Source organism: Gadus chalcogrammus, chromosome 2, assembly GCF_026213295.1.
Source record: "Gadus chalcogrammus isolate NIFS_2021 chromosome 2, NIFS_Gcha_1.0, whole genome shotgun sequence".
Classification (NCBI taxonomy): domain Eukaryota; kingdom Metazoa; phylum Chordata; class Actinopteri; order Gadiformes; family Gadidae; genus Gadus; species Gadus chalcogrammus.
The window spans coordinates 20,488,463-20,512,208 of NC_079413.1; the positions used below are offsets into that span (position 1 = coordinate 20,488,463).

General features: G+C 44.3%; 1 protein-coding gene across 3 annotated transcripts in view; it reads left to right on the forward strand.

Annotated features, from left to right (window-relative positions):
* The first annotated feature begins 8,103 nt into the window (after positions 1–8,103).
* Positions 8,104–23,746, forward strand: part of zmp:0000000896 (caspase recruitment domain-containing protein 10) — a 39,185-nt gene continuing 23,542 nt past the window's right edge. For all 3 annotated transcript variants that reach the window (XM_056604902.1, XM_056604903.1, XM_056604904.1), the window contains exons 1-2: positions 8,104–8,209; positions 22,802–23,110. In XM_056604902.1, coding sequence (XP_056460877.1) covers positions 8,203–8,209; positions 22,802–23,110 — 316 coding nt within the window. In that variant the 5' untranslated portion in view covers positions 8,104–8,202. The remainder of the gene's footprint in view (positions 8,210–22,801; positions 23,111–23,746) is intronic.

Below are 23,746 nucleotides of genomic sequence, written 5' to 3' on the forward strand. Positions count from 1 at the left end.
GCTCTGAAGCAAGCTTCGAAGCAGTGCTTCTTGGGAGTTGGTTTGAAGCACGTATCGAAGCTTCAGTGTCACACTGCCATCACTACATACAGGCCACTTGCAACAATATTTTCAATATTTTCTTATCTTTTACACACAACATAGGTTTAAAAACTATTAATTGATCCCATTTCAGAACACTGCTTTCTGTAACAAATTTTTAAATATTTGCACTGGGAGGAAATGCCCATAACAGAATAAAGGGCAAAAACAAAATCGGTAGTAATGATTATGCTGCCGCATTGTGCTGTGATTTTTTTAAATAATAATAATTAAACATAAAAAAAATTCAAGTGTGCCAATTTGTGCTGCCCCGTGCCAGTGGTGGCACACGTGCCTAGGGTTGCCGACCCCTGTTGTAGAGCATTGTTGAGACATGGCGGACGGAACGTGTCGTTAACAAATGTGTCGCAATGTCTGTGTATGTTTACAGGTAAGCAAGCAATATAAGCGTGATGAATGTACATAAGAATGAGCTTTGCAAGGTTTACAGATATGTGGGGAAGAGTTGGCTGGTTACCTCTGCCGTGAATGTTGTATTAAAGGGTCGCAATGCCGTCTTAAGCAACTTCTTAACTAGCAGCTAAGCTAATCTTCTTCCGGTGCCGTTAGCGTCCGGTGGTGGTACATTTCTGTAGATTGTGTTGGTGCGCTCCAGAGCCCATCCAAAGCAATGGGATGTGGGACTTATCCTACCTGAACTGTACTAGCTCCTACTTGGTGAAGTGGGGTTAGGTCGATCACCCCCCAGTTCGATAGTAGGAGGTTCCAGTTCGATAGTAGGAGGTTCCACTTCGACGGTGGGATGTTCCACTTCGACAGCCATTCCAGTGCACTTTTCTTAGTTGGAGGTAGGAGAAGTCCCACGTCCCACTGGTTTGGATGGGCTCTGGAACGCAAGAACTGAGGATTTTATCAGGAGCCACAATGTACTTTTCTTTTATGTATTTCCATTGTTAGCAATTACCATGTGCATTAATATGTATTTTTGTGAACTGTAATAATTAGTTGTAGAGCAGTGTTGAGACATGGCGGACAGAACGTGTCGTTAACAAATGTGTCGCTATATCTGTGTATGTTTACAGATCCCAGTAAAAGAAACTATTCTTCAAGTCACTCTTGAGTTTAATTATTCAAGTGTGCTACATTAGCAATTAAGGTCTCACCATTTTCTATGTTATTCTGTAGGGATTGTACAGCCTCAGTCTTCCATGCCAAGGAAGCGCGGCACCTGGACTAAACCGTTGAAGAGGTTCTGTTACTTCAACTGTTTTCGCCACTTGCTCGCTTCCTGCATGTTTTAAAGATCCTGCATGAGATAGAAAACAATGAATTAAAATAAATATTACTGATAGAAACAAGACAAGGACAATGCCACTAACAGGAGGATAGTTATGAGAAAGCCTTCATATTATAGTGTTCACATTACAAGCCTTCATTTTATATATATTTGCCGGTCTTCTATACGTCATCACGGTTGCACTGTGCAAACTTGGGGCAGAAAGAAGCAAGCAACATCTACTAGCCTTTACAGTATAGAGTATTTTGTGACTGTTCAGTGTGCATCTCAAACGTGACAGGTCGTAAAGTAATATTAACATAGCTAGCACATTAGAAAGCAGCTTACATCTTAAAGTCAAATAATTAGATAGATAAAGGCTCAAATTTGCAAAAGGTACGTTTGGGAATATGTTGAGGGTGTGTATGCAAGCCTTCCTGGCTACAGACGGGGGATTAGTAATCCACTTCTTTTTACTTACCGACATGATCTTAACTTCAGACTTCGACTTCAAGGATGAGCTTGCGTAATGTGTTAACCGTGATTACAATACTTTTTTTACCGTGAAAAGAGGAAGATCTCGCGTTGACCAAGATTTACAAAAGTACAAGACACGCCTCCTCCTACAACAAGTTACGCCTACTACAAGTTACGCCTCCGTCTTGCAGGACGCAGACAGACCCTACTCACCTGTTGCGGTGATCATTGTCAACTATGACAGAGCAGGTGCTTCATGAAGAAACAAAATGAAGAAGCAAAAAACTGTGTTTTAAAAAAAATAAATAATGTAAGTAGGATATCCTACGCCTGTTGACTTTCCCAGATGTGGCAGCTAATCGTTTTGTAATGTTGAGTAGCTAGTGACATTAATAAACGGCATTTGCTCTTACCTGAAGTAGGCTAAATGTAAAATAAAAGTATTTATAGGCCGTAGGTGAATAGCTCTAATGTTTTTTCATTTTCATGTACAATCTTATTTTAGCTAGAAAAAACCTAAAGAAATTTTGAGTGTGCCGGGCTCTGGCCCATATATTAATACCTTGTCATTACTAGCTACTTAGTGCTAGCATATTAATACCTTTTCATTTTCTGTAGCTAGCTAGAGATTGTTGATGGTGGTGGCCATATCATCTGCTGAGGCAGAGCGCCGTTTTAGCTGGTTACGCAGATTGAAGACATGGTTGCGATCAACCATGACGCAAAAAAGACTCATGGCATTGCTGTGTGCCATATTCACCAAGAGAGGCTTGACAGACTGGACGGACAACAATTTGCCCAGAAGTATGCTCAGGGTAATGAAAGGAGGGGAGAAGTTTTTGGGTCCTTCAGTAAGTGCTTACACAGTAAATTTGTTTGGCTTTTTTTTCATTTATGTAAATATGTTTTTGATAACACTTCTGGGTGTACACAAATAAAAAAATAAAAAATAAATAAAACTTATTTTGCATAAGGCATGAAGTTTTTGTGGGTGATTGGCATTCCAGACAAATAACCGTTTCACCATATATGGCTAGTGTTGATCAAGTAGGCCTTTGTTTAACAATGTTCACTGTTTATCCATGATTTCAAATAAGAATTCTCCAATGGCTTTTTAGTGCAAACCATTGGCCGATAGGCTATTATGAAAGTACTCAAGCGCTAGTTAAAGCCCAAATTGCACAAAAATAACTTTTGGAAATCAAGCTGTCAGATATCTTTTTCTGGCAGCTTGGTCCCCCCCAGTTCAAAAATCCCACCTGCGCCCCTGATTGTCAGCCTTGTCCACCCCAGTCGCAGGGAGCGTGACGATGTCTTGTCATGCCTCATCCTATCAGCTGTGAGTGACTCACCTAATATTGGCAGAACATTAGCGGCAATGCAACTCGATCCCAAATACACATTTGTTATTTATTAGAGATGATACTGAAATGGCCCCTGCTGAAAGATAATTTATACTTTTTTTGTATTATATTTGGATGCTTATGCTTAATGTACTTTTGCTAATATTCTCAAGACAGGACTTTTACCTTTCACAGAGTGCAACAGTATTACATATTATAACTCGATTATTATTATTATTCTAACTTGTTCTAGTTAGTTTTTTTAATAAAACGCCATACTCAAATCCATTTGACAACAAATAAATACATTTGCATACATACATACATACACACATACATACACACATACATACATACATACATACATACATACATACATACATACATACATACATACATACATACATACATACATACATACATACATACATACATACATACATACATACATACATACAGGGGCGTTGCTAGACCTAGAGTTTTACTGGGGCAAAGGCCCCCAACTGCCAACATTTTTTTTTTTACGTGTGCACAATATGAAATAGATGGATACAGAAGGGTATGTACAAGCTTCAAAATCATTGTCACTGTCATATTGTAGGCTATATTAAAGCACTGGTAAAGGTAAAGACGCAAAGATGGATTCATGAGTACCGTACAATTATATTTATTTAAACACATACACATCTCAAAGATTTACAAATAAGGTAACTGACAAATAAACAAAAAGTCTCTTTATGACCTTCACCTCTTTATCAGGAGAAGTCTACACATCTATATTTATTTAGAAGCTGTGTGGAAACAGCATAATTTTGCCAGAACGACATGTACTAAAAAGGCAAGAAACAAGGTTTAAAACTAATAGAATTTCTGACTTAAGGTGAGGTGGCTCATTGCCACCAATCAACCTGGAAAATGTTATAGAACCATCAAAGCTCTTAAATTAAACTAAATAAGGCCATACACTACTGCATAGAGCCTTTTTTAATGATTATTTTTTCACTATTAAGCTGTATCGCCGCGCCTTCATGGTGGCAAAGCGGTCAATAACGTGGCTTTGACTCACTTTGCATAGTTGCTCCTTTTCAATGGACAAAAGAGAAAGTTGGTGAAGCCTTCCTTGCCCCATGGTTGACCTAAGCCAGGTGTGGAGCCTTCTCGACACACTGAAAGATCGCTCACAACTACAACTGTTTACAGGAATTGTGAGTGCAATGATCTGAATTATCTGTGTCAGTGTTGGGAACATTGTTGGATCCATATATGTTAAAAACACCCTGTATATCCATAATTTCCTTTTTTGTGTTAAGGAAGTTTTTGTCCACTAAAACTTCCTCAAGTTTTGAAGACAGACAATTTTTCATTCATTATTCATTTTCCGCGTGTGTGCGTGCACGCATGGTGTGTGTGTGTGTGTGTGTGTGTGTGTGTGTGTGTGTGTGTGTGTGTGTGTGTGTGTGTGTGTGTGTGTGTGTGTGTGTGTGTGTGTGTGTGTGTGTGTGTGCTATAAAACTACAGGCTACAGACGCTCAGTATTGAAAAACTGGTGCTAATTATGTGGGCAACATTCTTTAACAGCAATCAAGTTGTCATTGTTTGTGTCAAACAAGTTGTGAATTTGTTGTAACGTTAAAAAAGGAGATGACTTACTCTGGGCTGTTTCCAGCTCCCGTGGTTTCCAACGAAACATGATCAACAAAAAAACAAGGAATTGAAAGCTACTTACAATATGCCTAGGTTACATTAATTTCCCCTGATGGCAGCAATGTTCCACTTTCAGCTGGAATTCACGGTAGGCCTACATCAAAACCATGTGTCTTCTTTAGATTTCAGTTCCCTTTATTTATTCACACAGTTCAGCAGCGGCATTTATTCAGAATCAGAGCCCAAATTAAAGCTGCATTACCCAGCAGAAAAATAGATGCACTATAAATGGTTTTGTAGGCCTATAGCAGTCACGAACATGAGCATAGTTGTGGAAATGCTGGTGTTAGAAAACAAAGTTGACGGGAATTAAAGTGCTGCAAATCTAGCATTAAAGGTTAATTTAAGAAGCTTCTCACCAGTCATTTGTCGCCTGGTCGCAGTGTCGAGTTTTTTTTAAAGTAGTTCACTAGTCGTAGCGTGCAAATAAATTGCAGTGTCAGAATTCTGAGAATTTTGTCAGCATTCAGATTTCTCAGAATTCTCTTACACTGCAAATTAAAGCGCTACTACTAGCAAACTAGTTTCAGCGTGACTGGAGAGAACTTCCTTAAATTAACCTTTAATGCTGGATTTGCATCAACGCTATTGTGTGAATTAGTATGGTTCTCTTTCATGGAAGCCGGAAGTGGGAGATTCCTTATTTTTTTTACCATTATTGTTTTATTAACAAATTTCTCCTACAGGGGATTGATAAAGTTCTATCTAGACTATTGAACAGAAAGAAACACTTGGTCATACTTTACACACTTTACCACTGAAACATTCAGAAGAGTCACGTGGACGAATCCGTAAATAACTGATTTTTTTCATTGGTTGTTGCGTTAAATCTTACCCAGATACAATAGGGCTATTTTCTGATTGGCTTTTATGTAGCCCCTTTCGTTTTTTGATTGGCTGGTAAGAGGCAGGCTCGACTGAAGACTCCCGAGGCAGCAGGAGATGTACTTGATGAATCCTGTCGATTCCATAGCGAGTGCGGCGCTTCTGCAGATTAATTTAATAATTTTTTACTGGGGCACTGGAGACTTTTACTGGGGCACGTGCCCCAGTAAAAAGGGGCTGACGACGCCTCTGCATACATACATACATACATACATACATACATGCAGAGCCGGATTAACCCAAAGGCAAACTAGGCACGTGCCTAGGGCCTGATCGGCGGGGGGGGGGCCCAGACAGAATTAAAAAAAAAAAAAAAAAAAAAAAAAAATTAAATAGCCAATACAAATGTCCTGCCTACTATTTATTTCAGTGATAATATATCAATATATATTAATTAAGTAAAAATAGTGACGTTGTTTATCTTAACGTTACGTCACATTAAAGGCACCCAGTGCAACTTTCGAGGCTTAAAAATAAACATTCAATTTCTAGTCTTTTTTACACGTAGTAAGTTTCAATAACTCCATACCATCACATACCGACATTCAAGCAGCAAAGATGAGACGTCGTTGTGTGGTGAGAACTGATAGAAAATCGATAACAACAACAATGCCGCCATTTTCTTTATTTTTTGTAACCTACAATAAATAAAGCAGGCTTCCAGTCAATGGAAAAATGGCTTCTCCCCACCGGCGATTGTTGTTGTTTACGATTTTCTATCAGTTCTCACCACACAGCGACGTCTCATCTTTGCTCCTTGAATGTCGATATGTAATGGTATGGAGTTATTGAAACTTACTACGTGTAAAAAAGACTAGAAATTGAATGTTTATTTTTCATTGAATGTTTACATAAAGTTGCACTGGGTGCCTTTAACGCCAATCAGTTAAGTCCGAGAGGAGGTCAGCGGGTCAAGACTAAGCGGAACAATAAAGCTAGCAGGCAGGTCGTTTCTTGTGTAGGCTAACATTCAAGATGCTTTTGGGTGCGGCAAAACATAAAAAGAAAAAAATGAAGAGGAACAAAAGAAGAAACAGCGGGGGGCTTTACAGAAGTTTCTGTCGGGCAGCCGTCCGACAGCTGTGAAGACAGCGGAAGACGCTGTGGCGCCGTCAACATCAGCGCCGTCATTTTCTACGATGAAAAGAGTGAAAACATACCGGAGAGCAACAGTAACAGAAAAAAAACAGAATGCCTTTGCCCTGTTGGCAATTGAGAATAGATTTACAACCTCCCTGGATTTTGAAGACATTATAGAGGACTTTGCCTCATCAAAACTCAGGAGAAAGCATCTGTAAATGTAAGTTTTCCATTTAAAAATCTAAATCTTAATAAGTAAAGTGAATGCATATAAATGAAATGCATAATATAGGGCTATACTTTCTACTATAATGAAATGAAATATGAGGAACAAACCAAGTACCGGTATATTCAAATCTCAAACAGCTGTCTTTCAGCTTATATATACATTTTATTATTTCTCCACAAGATCGTGATGATGCTGTCAAGATGTGTTTCTACTGCAATGGAGGCCTGTGGTGCTGGAAGGCTGAAGATTATCCCTGAGTGGAGCATGCTAAATGAGAGTGTTGGAAAATTGAAGATAGGTGATGCTTGTCCATGAAAATAAACATCTTTACCACTACAGCACACTTTCTCTGACTGCATATTTTATTAGTCTTTGTATATTTGACTACTTATTTAACTTTTCAATTTAATCAACACATTTAATTAAGATTTTCTGCAAAATGCAATAGCTTACTACATTTATCTTTTTTGCTCTGTTTACATAGCAATGCTGACACCGTGACACCTATTGGTGATTTACTGGGACTACTGCCTTAACAATGACACTGGCAATGGATAAGATAAGGATAATTTAATAGCATTTAATAGAGCCGTGTAATAACGTATAAATAATAAAAATCAAAAAATAGTCTGATAGACTGTTTAATATACAACACATGACTTATTTTGGCGTACAAATAACCAACTTGTAACCAAAGACTACGCTATGTAAAATGTGAATTAACTTTTATTAGTAACTTTGGTAAGTGTTAGGGTTAGGTTAGGTTATCGATGGAGGGGGGCCCAAAAAATACAGTCTGCCTAGTGTAGTCCATTTATTTAATCCGGCTCTGCATACATGTTTTGGTGTGTTTGCACGCGTGTGTGTGTGTGTGTGTGTGTGTGTGTGTGTGTGTGTGTGTGTGTGTGTGTGTGTGTGTGTGTGTGTGTGTGTGTGTGTGTGTGTGTGTGTGTGTGTGTGTGTGTGTGTTTAAGTGTGAAAGAGAGAGCGCATGCATGTGCGTGTGTGTATACGCGCGTGTACGTGTGTGCGTGTGCTGTAGGTAGGCACAGCCACGAGACCTCCCCTGTTCCGCGCTATTCAGATGAGTAGCTCCCACCCCGTGGTGGAGGTACGTTTGGTTCATCTGTTCTCTACCCTCCTGCGGTCAACTCCACAACGAGACGATGAGCGGTAAGTTGGTTATTTTCTCATGACTTGCTGACGATTTGTTCCTTGTTTTTAATAGTTAAACATGCTGTCTACTAGTTTTACGCACGGTATGGTGCGTAATGGAGCAAAAACTATTGTTAATGATGCCTGATTGTGCCAGCTTGACATTCCGATATATAGACTTATTTCAACATCGCTTCTCGAATCGAAAGCGCTTAATTTCCGTTATAGGTCCGAGCGGCAGAAACCAAATCTGGAGATCCGATCTAAAACAATAGCACGTTTTCCGCTTACCGCAAAGCAATAGATAATAAACAGCGCACCTTTTACCAACAAGCTTTTCAAATGAATATTTTCACGCTGCGGATGTTTGTCTCGATGACAGAGATTCCAGAGGAGACACTGACCTGTCCCAGCCTGCCCCCAGTTTAAAGTGAGAAACATGGAAACATGTCCCTCATCGGTTAACCAAGTCTCTAGATCAGTCAATGTTGGCTTACACGTTACGATTTCAGATCGTTGGAGGCCTTTTGATTTGCCTATAGCCTATATATAGGCTACAGGTGCATCTCAATGAATTAGAACATTGTGGAAAACTTAATTAATTTCAATAATTCAATAAAAAAATTGAAACTCATTTATTATATAGATTAATCGCACCAAAAGTGAAATATTTCAAGTCTTTATTTGTATTAATCTTGATGATTATGATTCACAGCTCATGCAAACCCTAAATATATATATATATATATATATATATATAACAACGACTAGTTATTTGAGTTAATACTTAGGCCTATATGTTTATCAGTTCCTGACCCCAGAGTTGTATAAGAGCTTAACTTCTAACCACACGATTTGCTTTGAGTTCATATTTCTCATAGTGTCCTATCAACTGATCGTCGATTATATTTGATCTGGTTGTGTATGTTTCAAGGAGCTGGATTCACAGGTTAACCAGATATGTTAAAACCGAATTCAGGGAAAAGAGGCGTGTGGGGGGTGGAATACGTACCCATGAGCACCCTTGTTGGTTTAGGTACCTCTGCACCGTGGCGTCTGGTTGGTTTTGGCTCATTCCAAGTTCCTTACATGCTCCTATGAAATTTGTGCCGCAGTCGGATATTAACTGTTTGGCAGGTCCTCTTATGGCAAAGAAACACCTCAAAGCGTTAATACAGCCTGAAGTGTCCATTGACTCAAGGACCTCAATGTGGACGGCTCTGGAGCTCATACAGCAGAACATCATAGCCCACCGTTTGCTCTCAGCTTGTCCTCCTCTTGTTCGTCTGGCAGTAATACCTCAGGGTCCAAAGACATCCAATCCCACATGTGTAAATGGAGGGCAGGTTTGAAGGCGTTCTGGAGGCAAATTTGCCATGCGTTGCTCTTGCATTTTGCCTCTGAGTTTGCGACAAGTTATACATTTGTGTAAGACTGAATTGATGAGCCTCTTCCCCCCCAAGAGCCATAGACCTGCTGCTCTGACGGTTCCTTCTGTCAGGGGACGGCCTTGGTGTTCGACTTAAGTGTGATGGTGTCTGACAAGCAACAAGGCGATGGGGTTATCCTTTGGGAGGATTATGGGGTTCTTCTCTCTAGCGCCCAGGTTCTTTAGTCGTCCTCCAACACAAATGGCATTGTTCTCCAAGGTTGGACTGAGGCGACAAAGTCTGCTGTTTATCGGGACCGGCTTATTCGTGATCAAAGCCTCAATTTCTTTGAAAATGCTCTCCTCAGAACAGCTGCAATAATGACTTCCTTTGCTAGGGATAGTTCATCTGGGGTTCGAGACAGATCACACCTGTGCCACCCTTTACACTTGTCCATGTCTTTAGAGAGCTTAAAAGACCTCACAATGTGAATTAAGAGTGCTATAGCTCGGACAAGAGAGTTGAAGCTGAGAACCTTAGGAAGCGTTCTGTGCTGAGGCTTTTCTCTTGCAGCTTTGTGGCATAGCTCCTCACTTGGGGACGGATATCCACGTCAAATTCTGGTTTGATCAGGTCGAAGGACTGAACTGGATCTGGTTCGTTGGATGTGTTCTAGCTGCCTCTGCTTTAGCTCGTGCACGTATTAATGAGCTACTTGATGCCGTAGATGACGTGAACTTCTTTTACTGGCCACCGAAATCTTGTCGCTTTCTTTAGCTTCCATCTTACCACGATGTACAACGCCAGCTTTTTAACGTCTTTTCACTGTGTTGTCCTCACTGCAGTGTAGCAACTGCAGCTATACAACTAGTTAAACTCTTCCTTATAAATGAAGACGTGAGTCATAGTAAGCTTTAGTTGCTCTTTACTGTGGCTCTTTTTCTTATTGTCCAAGGTCAGAGTGAAAACTGTAACAAGACAAATACGAAAATTACCATTTAGCTCTGTAACAGGTGCTTTCCACATGTAAATAAATGTAAATAAAACGTTTTTAGCCATAAACATATCACATGCATTTTTCATGTAAATAGTACTTTCTAACATTAACTTATGAATGTAATTATGAAATTATCAACTTACGACGTTGCCTCTGTGACATTTACAGTGATACAATCATGCGGTTGAACACAGAAATGTAGCTATGCAAATTCGATTAGCCTCCTCAGACTACCAAACCAAAACAAACCTATGACCAGGGAACATTAGGGTGAAAACTGCCCTTCAAAATAAGAGCTCTTTCAAAACAAATGTCCATTCAGATTTATGCGTAAAAGGCAACACACTCTGTATAAAGAGGCCATTGTTGATATCAGTGTTACTTATAGTGCAGTAATTTATTCTCTCACTCCTGGTGAAAGATACCCTGAGTCTCGGAGTCTGCTGCTAGTGATGTGCTGAGCTAGACTGGGTACCCCCAGCTCGTTCTGCTGGTGTATTCGAGTTCGCCCTGCAGAAGGGTGTGGAGAAGAGCAATACATTTCTTTCTGCTTCCGATACGTTTTTGCGGGAGCCAATCACCAACCTGGCTTCACCCCCTGGCTCGCAATTGGCTTGATTGACACAATGACGACAGGGAAGCGACGGCCGGCAGCCAATTGCGTACAGAGTCAGTTGAACGAGGCCTGTTGATCACACCTCTTGTGCCGTTAGAAAATGACAGCAGCCTCCCCGGACCAACTTGCAATCTACGATTGAGCTTGGTCTGGCTATAGCCAGGCTAGTGATGTGCTCTCTATAGTGATGGTCTGAGCCTCTCTGTAGTGATGGTCTGAGCCTCTCTGTAGTGATGGTCTGAGCCTCTCCACCTCTCTGCAGTGATGTGCACAGTGCAAAAGTGTAAGTCATCGGCAGGCCTAAGCAATGGAGACTGAATGTGATCGAGTCGACTGCTGTCATCCTAGCTGCTCTGTTGTGTTCCGAGGGGATTTGAACCCTAAACCCCCTGTGCTTATCGAGGTCAGTCTAAATATACATAACTGACGTAAACCAGACAATTCTCTGTTCTCCCTGCCATCGTTGGGTTGATTCTCAAGCAGGTTGGTTTGATCACATGACTGACATACTCTGGTATGCCGTCATTAGATTAGATTGCATTCGGTCTTGATAGCTTAGGCCGTTCCTTGGAATGCTCTGATACACACCCACCGTTTGTTCTCAGCTTGTCCTCCTCTTGTTCGTCTGGCAGTAATACCTCAGGGTCCAAAGACATCCAATCCCACATATGTAAATGGAGGGCAGGTTTGAAGGCGTTCTGGAGGCAAATTTGCCATGCGTTGCTCTTGCATTTTGCCTCTGAGTTTGCGACAAGTTATACATTTGTGTAAGACTGAATTGATGAGCCTCTTCCCCCCCAAGAGCCATAGACCTGCTGCTCTGACGGTTCCTTCTGTCAGGGGACGGCCTTGGTGTTCGACTTAAGTGTGATGGTGTCTGACAAGCAACAAGGCGATGGGGTTATCCTTTGGGAGGATTATGGGGTTCTTCTCTCTAGCGCCCAGGTTCTTTAGTCGTCCTCCAACACAAATGGCATTGTTCTCCAAGGTTGGACTGAGGCGACAAAGTCTGCTGTTTATCGGGACCGGCTTATTCGTGATCAAAGCCTCAAATTCCTTTGAAAATGCTCTCCTCAGAACAGCTGCAATAATGACTTCCTTTGCTAGGGATAGTTCATCTGGGGTTCGAGACAGATCACACCTGTGCCACCCTTTACACTTGTCCATGTCTTTAGAGAGCTTAAAAGACCTCACAATGTGAATTAAGAGTGCTATAGCTCGGACAAGAGAGTTGAAGCTGAGAACCTTAGGAAGCGTTATGTGCTGAGGCTTTTCTCTTGCAGCTTTGTGGCATAGCTCCTCACTTGGGGACGGATATCCACGTCAAATTCTGGTTTGATCAGGTCGAAGGACTGAACTGGATCTGGTTTGTTGGATGTGTTCAAGTTGCCTCTGCTTTAGCTCGTGCACGTATTAATGAGCTACTTGATGCCGTAGATGACGTGAACTTCTTTTACTGGCCACCGAAATCTTGTCGCTTTCTTTAGCTTCCATCTTACCACGATGTACAACGCCAGCTTTTTAACGTCTTTTCACTGTGTTGTCCTCACTGCAGTGTAGCAACTGCAGCAATACAACTAGTTAAACTCTTCCTTATAAATGAAGACGTGAGTCGTAGTAAGCTTTAGTTGCTCTTTACTGTGGCTCTTTTTCTCATTGTCCAAGGTCAGAGTGAAAACTATAACAAGACAAATACGAAAATTACCATTTAGCTCTGTAACAGGTGCTTTCCACATGTAAATAAATGTAAATAAAACGTTTTTAGCCATAAACATATCACATGCATTTTTCATGTAAATAGTACTTTCTAACATTAACTTATGAATGTAATTATGAAATTATCAACTTACGACGTTGCCTCTGTGACATTTACAGTGATACAATCATGCGGTTGAACACAGAAATGTAGCTATGCAAATTCGATTAGCCTCCTCAGACTACCAAACCAAAACAAACCTATGACCAGGGAACATTAGGGTGAAAACTGCCCTTCAAAATAAGAGCTCTTTCAAAACAAATGTCCATTCAGATTTATGCGTAAAAGGCAACACACTCTGTATAAAGAGGCCATTGTTGATATCAGTGTTACTTATAGTGCAGTAATTTATTCTCTCACTCCTGGTGAAAGATACCCTGAGTCTCGGAGTCTGCTGCTAGTGATGTGCTGAGCTAGACTGGGTACCCCCAGCTCGTTCTGCTGGTGTATTCGAGTTCGCCCTGCAGAAGGGTGTGGAGAAGAGCAATACATTTCTTTCTGCTTCCGATACGTTTTTGCGGGAGCCAATCACCAACCTGGCTTCACCCCCTGGCTCGCAATTGGCTTGATTGACACAATGACGACAGGGAAGCGACGGCCGGCAGCCAATTGCGTACAGAGTCAGTTGAACGAGGCCTGTTGATCACACCTCTTGTGCCGTTAGAAAATGACAGCAGCCTCCCCGGACCAACTTGCAATCTACGATTGAGCTTGGTCTGGCTATAGCCAGGCTAGTGATGTGCTCTCTATAGTGATGGTCTGAGCCTCTCTGTAGTGATGGTCTGAGCCTCTCTGTAGTGATGGTCTGAGCCTCTCCACCTCTCTGCAGTGATGTGCACAGTGCAAAAGTGTAAGTCATCGGCAGGCCTAAGCAATGGAGACTGAATGTGATCGAGTCGACTGCTGTCATCCTAGCTGCTCTGTTGTGTTCCGAGGGGATTTGAACCCTAAACCCCCTGTGCTTATCGAGGTCAGTCTAAATATACATAACTGACGTAAACCAGACAATTCTCTGTTCTCCCTGCCATCGTTGGGTTGATTCTCAAGCAGGTTGGTTTGATCACATGACTGACATACTCTGGTATGCCGTCATTAGATTAGATTGCATTCGGTCTTGATAGCTTAGGCCGTTCCTTGGAATGCTCTGATACTGCCCTTCCAATTTTTAGGACTTCAATTTCCTGGTCTGTCTTTTATGACCACAATATGAGTAATGAACATATTCATATTCATATTTAGAAAATCTGCAATCCCCAAAGTGTTTTTGAAAAGGCCCAACTTGAAATCACATGTTTTAATTTTAACTTCAAAACAAATTAATTGCGATGATCTGATTTTCAAAGTATAATATTTCAATGTTATTCCTTATCCAAAATTCAATGGCTTTGGTCCAATAGAAGCGGCTGCATACTGATGCGCTTTAGAAAGCTTTGTGCGCTGACCTGTGTGAATTCCCAGTGTGTTCCTTCCTGCTGGATGACTCAGAACCTGTGTGTGTGTGTGTGTGTGTGTGTGTGTGTGTGTGTGTGTGTGTGTGTGTGTGTGTGTGTGTGTGTGTGTGTGTGTGTGTGTGTGTGTGTGTGTGTGTGTGTGTGCGTGCGTGCGTGCGTGCGTGCGTGCGTGCGTGCGTGCGTGCGTGCGTGCGTGCGTGCGTGCGTGCGTGCGTGCGTGCGTGTGTGTGTGTGTGTGTGTGTGTGCGCGTGTGTGTGTGCGTCTGTGTGTGTGTGTGCGTGCGTGTGTGTGTGCGTGCGTGTGTGAGTGTGTGTGTGTGTGTGTGTGTGGAATTCCGGTCCTTGGCGAAAATTCCCTGAACTCACTGAATCATACTTATTGAAGAGAATCCTAGACGAGTGGGAGGGAGGGAGATTAGTATTAGGTCATAAGGTAAGGTGACGTCATACACACAGACAGACAGACAGACAGACAGACAGACAGACAGACAGACAGACAGACAGACAGACAGACAGACAGACAGACAGACAGACAGACAGACAGACAGACAGACAGACAGACAGACAGACAGACAGACAGATAAACCGAGAGACAATTTTGTCTATCTCTGTATTTCTGTCTTATCTGTTTTATAGCTTCTTTTTTTTTTAAATCACCTTATGCCATTATATGAATCTTTAATATATATATATATATATATATATATATATATATATATACACCCAGTATATGTCTACTGGGTGAACCTAGTGAAAGGCTGTCCGCCATTTGGACTGGCTGCTACCCTAGCGACCAATGAGTCACCAGCTGAGCCAACCCTGGGTTGGGCCCGCCCCCTTTTATGACATCTGAGCAATAAGTGCCATCGAGTCATCAGCGACGCCCTCCTCAGTCCCTGTAGGACTTTGTGTGTTCAGTACCTGGGCTGGGGGCCAGCTGACTCCTCAGGGGGGGGGGGCTCGTAGCGTCCCAGCGTGGGCTTGAACCCATCATGCTCTACACTGTTAAAAAAAACACTGTAAATTTACAGTAAAGTTACTGGCTATAAATTGCATTACTTTCACAGTACTGTTACAGTAATTAACTGTACATATTTTCAAAGTAATTTACAGTAAATAGTTCACAGTAATTAACAGTACATATTTTCACAGTAATTTACATTGAATAGTTCACAGTAATTAGTTCTATTTTCACAGTAATTTACATTAAATAGTTCACAGTAATTAGTTCTATTTTCACATTAATTTGCATTAAATAGTTCACAGTAATTTGTTCTATTTTCACAGTAATTTACAGTAAAAAGTTCACAGCAATTTGTTCTATTTTCACAGTAATTTACATTAAATAGTTCACAGTAATTAGTTCTTTTTTCACAGTAATTTACATTAAATAGTTCACAGTAATTATTTATAATTTCACAGTAATTTACAGTAGATAAATCACAGCTAATTACAATGAAAGTATGAATGCCAGACAGCAATAGAACAAGCAACATGTAGCTAGTTCAGCAGCAGAGAATCGCTGTCTAAATGCAGCAAACCAAAGTGCAGAACAAGTTTGACATTATGGTCAAACTTGTTCTGCACGAGAAGGGAGCCCAGGTTAAACGGTGACGCAACTCTCGTGCCTCATACACCGCACGATCCCGAGAGCTGCCTTTATTTAACACACACCCGCAACACACAGCGCATCGCACACCCAACCAACGGACATGCAAGTCTCGGTAACGGTGGCGGTAACACTACGCACAATAAACAACACACAAACAATAAAGACCCCAAACCCGTTAACCCAACTTAACCTAACAAAAACAAATTGACAAAAGGCAATAAACCCCTTTTTCCCAACTGGCATCACAAATACCCAGACTCCCCGGGGGGTAGTGTCGAAATGCGCATGTGCACCGTAGTTGGCCCAGCTTCAGACAGAGTCCGACTTAAACCCGTGTGTCTTGCTAACAAAGAGACTACAGTGAGCCCAACTCTTGACCCAAAACTCAACATTGTTGGTCGGACTAAATTGCCTCTCCTGGAACCGTCACCTTATCGTGGTGGAGAGGTTTGCGTGTCCCTGTGAACCTGAGAGGTGTGTTGTCTGGAGCCTTGTGCTCCTGGTAGGGTCTCTCATGGCAGAGTGGTCGCAGGTGAGGGGCCAGACTAAGAATGGTTCAAAAAACTCCAATGAATAACGGAAAAAGAGGAGATGTGACCCGGCCCGGAGGAAGCCCGGGGCCCCCGTCTGGAGTCAGGCCCAGACGGAGGGCTCGATGGCGAGCGCCTGGTGGCCGGGTTTGCCACGGAGCCCGGTCGGGCACAGCCCGAACAAACTACGTGGCACCCCCCCTCTCTTCATCCCATGGGCCCACCACCTGTGGGAAGACCCGTTGGGGTCGGGTGCGCAGCCACATGTGTGGCAGCGAAGGTCAGGGGTCTCGACGGACCAGACCCGGGCAGCAGAAGCTGGCTCTGGGGATGTGGAACATCACCTCGCTGTGGGGAAAGGAACCGGAGCTTGTGAGGGAGGTGGAGCACTATCAGTTAGATCTGGTGGGGCTTACCTCCACGCACAGTCTCAGCTCTGGTACCGTACTCCTGGATAAGGGTTGGACTCTATTCTTCTCCGTAGTTGCCGAGGGCGTGAGGCGCCGGGCGGGTGTGGGGATACTCATAAATCCCCGGCTGAGCGCCGCGGTGTTGGAGTTTACCCCGGTAGACGAGAGGGTCGCCTCCCTGCGCCTAAGGGTTGTAGGGAGGAAAACTCTGACTGTTGTTTGTGCGTATGCACCAAACAGCAGCTCAGAGTACTCGGCCTTCTTGGAGACCCTGAATGGAGTCCTGTATGGGGCTCCAGTAGGGGACTCCGTAGTTCTGCTGGGAGACTTCAATGCCCACGTGGGCAACGATGGAGACACCTGGAGAGGCGTGGTGGGGAGGAACGGCCTCCCTGATCTAAACCCGAGCGGTCGTTTGTTATTGGACTTCTGTGCTAGTCATGGATTATCCATAACAAACACCATGTTCGAACATAAGGGTGCTCATAAGTGTACCTGGTACCAGAGTACCCTAGGCCGAAGATTGATGATCGATTTCGTGATCGTGTCATCTGTGGGGTGTTCCACAAAGCCGGTTTTATCACATAACCGGGTAAGTTAACCAAGGGTTTGCTGTAACCCTAGGTTTTCCGTTCCAAAAGGATCACGGTATGTTAGTTGCTATAGCAACATATGCTCTGAATCAAACCTGGTCGGACCAGGTTTTGCGCAGGTTAAGTTTGAAACATAACCCGGTTTTGGGTATTTCAACCGGCGTTCACCGCAGATTTCATGTGTTCACAATGGCATGCCCTTTTGATGAGAGAACTGCTGATATCAGAGCGCAAATTATACGTGCAATCCACCGGGAGCGATTGATAAGACCACGGCTCGACATCTTGGCATATTGGATGACTTTTTGCTGGAGTGGAGAGATATAGATTCTCGCGCAAATCTTTAATATATTTAAATAGCCTTACATAGCCAACACTACCAATCGAGGACCTGGCCTCAGTTCACTCCAGACTATTTGCGTAGCCCTCCGTTTTTTTCAAATGGTAGTTTTATCTAGGCCATAATGCTGGAGATGCTGAGCACATCACAGTCGTTTCAGATGACCCATCCAAGATTTGTATCGGCCTCCTATCATACAAAGAGCAATATTGTCTGAGTACTATGCCGAGAGGCATTTACAACATAAAGTATAAAATAGTCCTAACGGACTTGCATCCACTGGAGAATGTTCGATCGTAGCCGGCGGCTTCATACAAGCACTGATCCATCTTGATCTGTGAAGTTGATGAATTGTCACTTTTAGGTTTTCTACCCAGTTACCAAAAAAGAAACATTTGGAATAGTATGCGCTGTGGCAAGCACACGGTTTGCATGTGTTACTTCGAAGGCAAAAAAAATCTAAAATACAAGAAAACACAAAAACCTACATTCAACCAGTGTGGGGTATGGCCCATGACTCTCTGAGGTGGTAGGTACCTCCAGGTACCCCCTCCATGCCAGGGCGCCCTGAATTTATGTTTATTAACAGCTCCTCCACCGGGGTCAAGACAATTTGAGGGCCAGATCCAGTCTGCCGACTGTCGGCCTTTTCACGATTGGCTTAAAAAAATGGCTTATTTAAATTTATACCAATACGATGGTGGGAAAAGCTTACCAGTTTGTATGTTTTTTATACTTCATTTTTATACTTGATCCTCTGACCGCTTGGAAGCAATCGGAGTACATATTGTTTTAGAAGAAAGGGGTTATGTGGTAGGATCTTTAAGAATGCTTAACTGGGATATTTATATATTCATGGCTCAAATATTAAGGATCATGCTTTTGACGTGTAACTAACGCATTTACGCGGTCAGCGATCCGCTGCCAGGCTTTGGTTCTCCGGGTTCCAGAGGTTTTAGCGTTCCCTTTTCTTGTGATAATGTCCTTCTCCTCGTCATAGCTCTCCAGGAGAACCTGGGGTTCCATTTCATTGAAATAAGCGGCCCGTTTCGCCATATCGATCAGGGTTTCCATGATCCATACATCACGTCTTTTTAAGTTTGGCGTGGACGCGCACAACCCTGTGTTAACCAACCCCGAGTTGATTGAACTAATGCATAACCGCTGCTGTGGAACCGAAAACTCTGGGTTGGTCGGCACAGGGTCAATCAACCTAGAGTTCAGCGTTAACTCAGTGTTTGTTAAACCTCCGTTCGTGGAACACCCCTCTGATCTGAGGCCGCATGTTTTGGACACTCGGGTAAAGAGAGGGGCGGAACTGTCAACCGACCACCATCTGGTTGTGAGTTGGATCAGGGAATGGGGGAAATTTCCGGATAGACCTGGTAAGCCCAAACGAGTAGTGCGGGTGAACTGGGAACGTCTGGAGGAGGCCCCCGTCCTAGGTATCTTCAACTCACACCTCCGGCTGAGCTTTTCTGGCATTCCTGTGGAGGTTGGGGGCATTGAGCCGGAGTGGGCGGTGTTCAAAGCCTCCATTGCTGAAGCTGCGGTGGCTAGCTGTGGCCTCAGGGTCTTAGGCTCCTCAAGGGGCGGTAACCCTCGGACACCGTGGTGGACACCGGTGGTCAGGGAAGCCGTCCGACTGAAGAAGGAGGCCTTCCGGGATATGATATCCTGGAGGACTCCTGACTCAGTTGCAGGGTACCGACAGGCTCGAAGGGCTGCAGCGGCTGCCGTGTCGGAGGCTAAGCAGCGGGTGTGGGAGAAGTTCGGAGAGGCCATGGAGAAGGACTTTCGGTCGGCACCAAAGTGTTTCTGGAAGACTATCCGGCACCTCAGGAGGGGGAAACGGGGAACCATCCAAGCTGTGTACAGTAAGGATGGGGGTCTGTTGACCTCAACTGAGGAGGTCGTCGGACGTTGGAAGGAACACTTTGAGGAACTCCTGAATCCGAATAACACCCCCTCTATGTTGGAGGCAGAGCTCGAGGTTGATGGTGTTTTCGTTGTCAATTTCCCTGGTGGAGGTCACTGAGGTAGTCAAACATCTCCGCAGTGGCAAAGCCCCAGGGATTGATGAGATCCAGCCAGAAATGCTAAAGGCTCTGGGTGTTGAGGGGCTGTCATGGTTGACACGCCTATTCAACATCGCGTGGGAGTCGGGTACAGTGCCAAAGGAGTGGCAAACCGGGGTGGTGGTTCCCCTGTTCAAAAAGGGGGACCAGAGAGTGTGTGCCAATTACCGGGGTATCACACTTCTCAGCCTCCCTGGTAAAGTCTACTCCAAGGTGCTGGAAAGGAGGGTTCGGCCGATCGTCGAACCTCAGATTGAAGAGGAACAATGCGGTTTTCGCCCCGGACCTGGAACTACGGACCAGCTCTTCACTCTCGCAAGGATCCTGGAGGGGGCCTGGGAGTATGCCCATCCGGTCTACATGTGTTTTGTGGATCTGGAGAAGGCGTATGACCGGGTCCCCCGGGAGAAACTGTGGGAGGTGCTGCGGGAGTATGGGGTAAGGGGGTCTATCCTCAGGGCCATCCAATCTTTGTACTCCCAAAGCGAGAGCTGTGTTCGTGTTCTCGGCAGCCAGTCAGTTTCGTTCTCAGTGGGTGCTGGTCTCCGCCAGGGCTGCGCCTTGTCACCAATCCTGTTTGTGATATACATGGACAGGATATCGAGGCGTAGTCGTGGTGGGGAGGGGTTGCAGTTCGGTGGTCTGAGGATCTCGTCACTGCTTTTTGCAGATGATGTGGTCCTCATTGGATCATCGGCCTGTGACCTTCAGCACTCACTGGATCGGCTGGCGGCCGAGTGTGAAGCGGCTGGGATGAGGATCAGCACCGCTAAATCTGAGGCCATGACTCTTAGCAGGAAACCGGTGGATTGCTTACTCCGGGTAGGAAATGAGTCCTTAGCCGAAGTGAAGGAGTTCAAGTACCTCGGGGTCTTGTTCGCGAATGAGGGTACTATGGAGCGTGAGATTGGCCGGAGAATCGGAGCAGCGGGGGCGGTATTGCGTTCGCTTTACCGCACCGTTGTAACGAAAAGAGAGCTGAGCCGCAAGGCAAAGCTCTCGATCTACCGGTCGATCTTCGTTCCTATCCTCACCTAGGGTCATGAGGGCTGGGTGATGACCGAAAGGACGAGATCGCGGGTACAAGCGGCCGAGATGAGTTTTCTCAGAAGGGTGGCTGGCGTCTCCCTTAGGGATAGGGTGAGAAGCTCAGCCATCCGTGAGGAACTCGGATTAGAGCCGCTGCTCCTTTACTTAGCAAGGAGTCAGCTGAGGTGGTTCGGGCATCTGGTAAGGATGCCCACTGGGCGCCTTCCTTGGGAGGTGTTTCAGGCCCGTCCAGTGGGGAGGAGACCTCGGGGAAGACCCAGGACTAGGTGGAGAGATTATATCTCAACACTGGCCTGGGAACGCCTCGGGATCCCCCCGTCAGAGCTGGTCAATGTGGCCCGGGAAAGGGAAGTCTGGGGCCCCCTGCTTGAGCTGCTCCCCCCGCGACCCGACCCCGGATAAGCGGATGACGATGAGGATGAGGACTAAATTGCATTGCACAGTTGACATGAATACTTAATGTTTTATATAAATTTTACTCAGAAATCATAATGAGACCAACAATTTTAAGTTTTCGTTTTTACAGTCCTATGAATGCCTGTTTTATTTCAGTATTACAGACTATCTGCAAATCACATTTAACTGCATGAATGAAAGCATAACTTGTGTTTTGCTAAGTTAAAGGGAAATATTGACGATATATTTCTTATCAGACACTGCTGGGGAGGACGTTAGCAAGCTAGCTAACCAATGTGACACTGTATCAATCCAATAACTTGTGCCTCACATCAAAAAGTCGAGCTAAAATAACCGTCCTTTACAGACGAAATCCACCACATAAGGTCAACAATATTTGTAATAATATTTGTAATAATACCATATTTTAGGCTTTAGACACATTTCAATTATCATAAAAAAATTGGGGGAAAATGGAAAAAATTAACACATATTTTCTGACTAATTGCCAACACATTTAACCGCCTGAATTTAAGATTAACCACTTATTAATGCTAAAACTGAGAGGGATTTACCTTATCATCGAAGTTTCTTCCTCCTCTGTCTTCACTTGGCGGCAAATGGCAGAATATCTGCAGCTGATTGACAGTTAAAAGTTGCGGGATCTCCCACAATGCAGTGCGTTAATGTAATTTACTGTGTTTTCACACGAAATGGTCGGATTACAGACCTTGCAGACCTTGCTAAAGCTAGCGTGCTTGTCATGTGTTTTGGGGGAGTTGGATATTTCGCCGAACTCTACTCCTTCTTCGGCTGCTCGGAGACAACATGAATTTTGACTCACAAGTCAAACTCTTAAGGCTTCGCTCGACTACAGACTGAGGATAATCTCCCCGTTTCCGTCGCCCAAGCAGTACTCAATGAGAAAGTTCAATAAAACCCCTGCCTTGCAGAACCAATCAAAGTCTCTCCTCCTCGAGCCCCTTCACATAGGGGCAGAGACGTGTAGATGTCGCTTGTACTTGTAGACTCTGTCGTACCGACACATCTTTCTTGTGCTTGGTTAAAGCTTCTAAGAAAAGTGGCTGTACGTCCTTCATTGCACCCATCTTATGGACAGAGCACACATTACATTAACCAAATGAAATAAGTCACTCAGCAGTAACCAGCTCAAAGTTGTTGTGGTTTTATGTCATGCTGCTGCCTTCTCTGGGCTAATCTTCCTAGTTGTGGCAGAACGATTATAAAAGGCCAAACAGTAGTTGCGGTAGTGATTGTATAAGCAGCAGTAGTATTAGATAACAGGAATACCAATACTATCGGCGCTTGGCGTTCAGTTTTCCAAACACCTGTCAGGTGTCTTACAACTGTTTGTCAAAATTGCGGGAACCAATCGTACGCTCTGTTACAGGGTTGTCTGTCTGGGGGGAGGAGTCTGAACATCCCCAGAAGGAGGAGGAGGAGGTTGAGGAGGTGTTGGAGGAGGAGGAGGTGGAGGAGAAGGAGGAGGAGGATGGGGAGGCACGCCCGTTGTCCCCCTGGTCAGAGGAGCGCTGCGAGGAGCTGTGGGAGCGCGTGGAGGCCAACCGCCACAAGCTGACCCGCATCCTGAACCCCGCCAAGCTCACGGCGTACCTCCGGCAGTGCAAGGTGATGGACGGTGAGGACGAGGACGAGGTGCTCAACTCCACGCAGTACCCCCTCCGCGTCAGCAAGGCTGGTGAGCATACACACACACACGCTCACACACACACACGCACACTCACGCACACACGCACACACACACGCACGCACGCACAGTACCCCCTCCACATCTGCAAGGCTGGCGAGCATGCACACACACGCATGCACGCACACACACACACACACACACACACACACAGAACCCCCTCCGCGTCAGCAAGGCTGGTGAGCATGCACACACACACACACACACACACACACACACACACACACACACACACACACACACACACACACACACACACACACACACACACGCAGTACCCCCTCCGCATCAGCAAGGCTGTTGAGCACGCACACACAAACACACGCACATACGCACACACGCATACACGCACATGCACACACACATACGAACACACTCACAAACACAGACACACAGACACGCACATATGCACACATGCATGCAGGCCTAGTGTCAAACAGAGACACCAAAACTGGCCAACATTTTTCGCGCAAGACCGGGCATGAATCCGTAGAAGCCTGACGAGCATGCAACAACAAAAGCCAAACACAACATACTCTGCTTATCAATTTATGTCAGACAACATTTTTGTTAGGCAGAATGGCGCGACTGTCCTACACAAACAAAAATACACAAACAGACACGAAG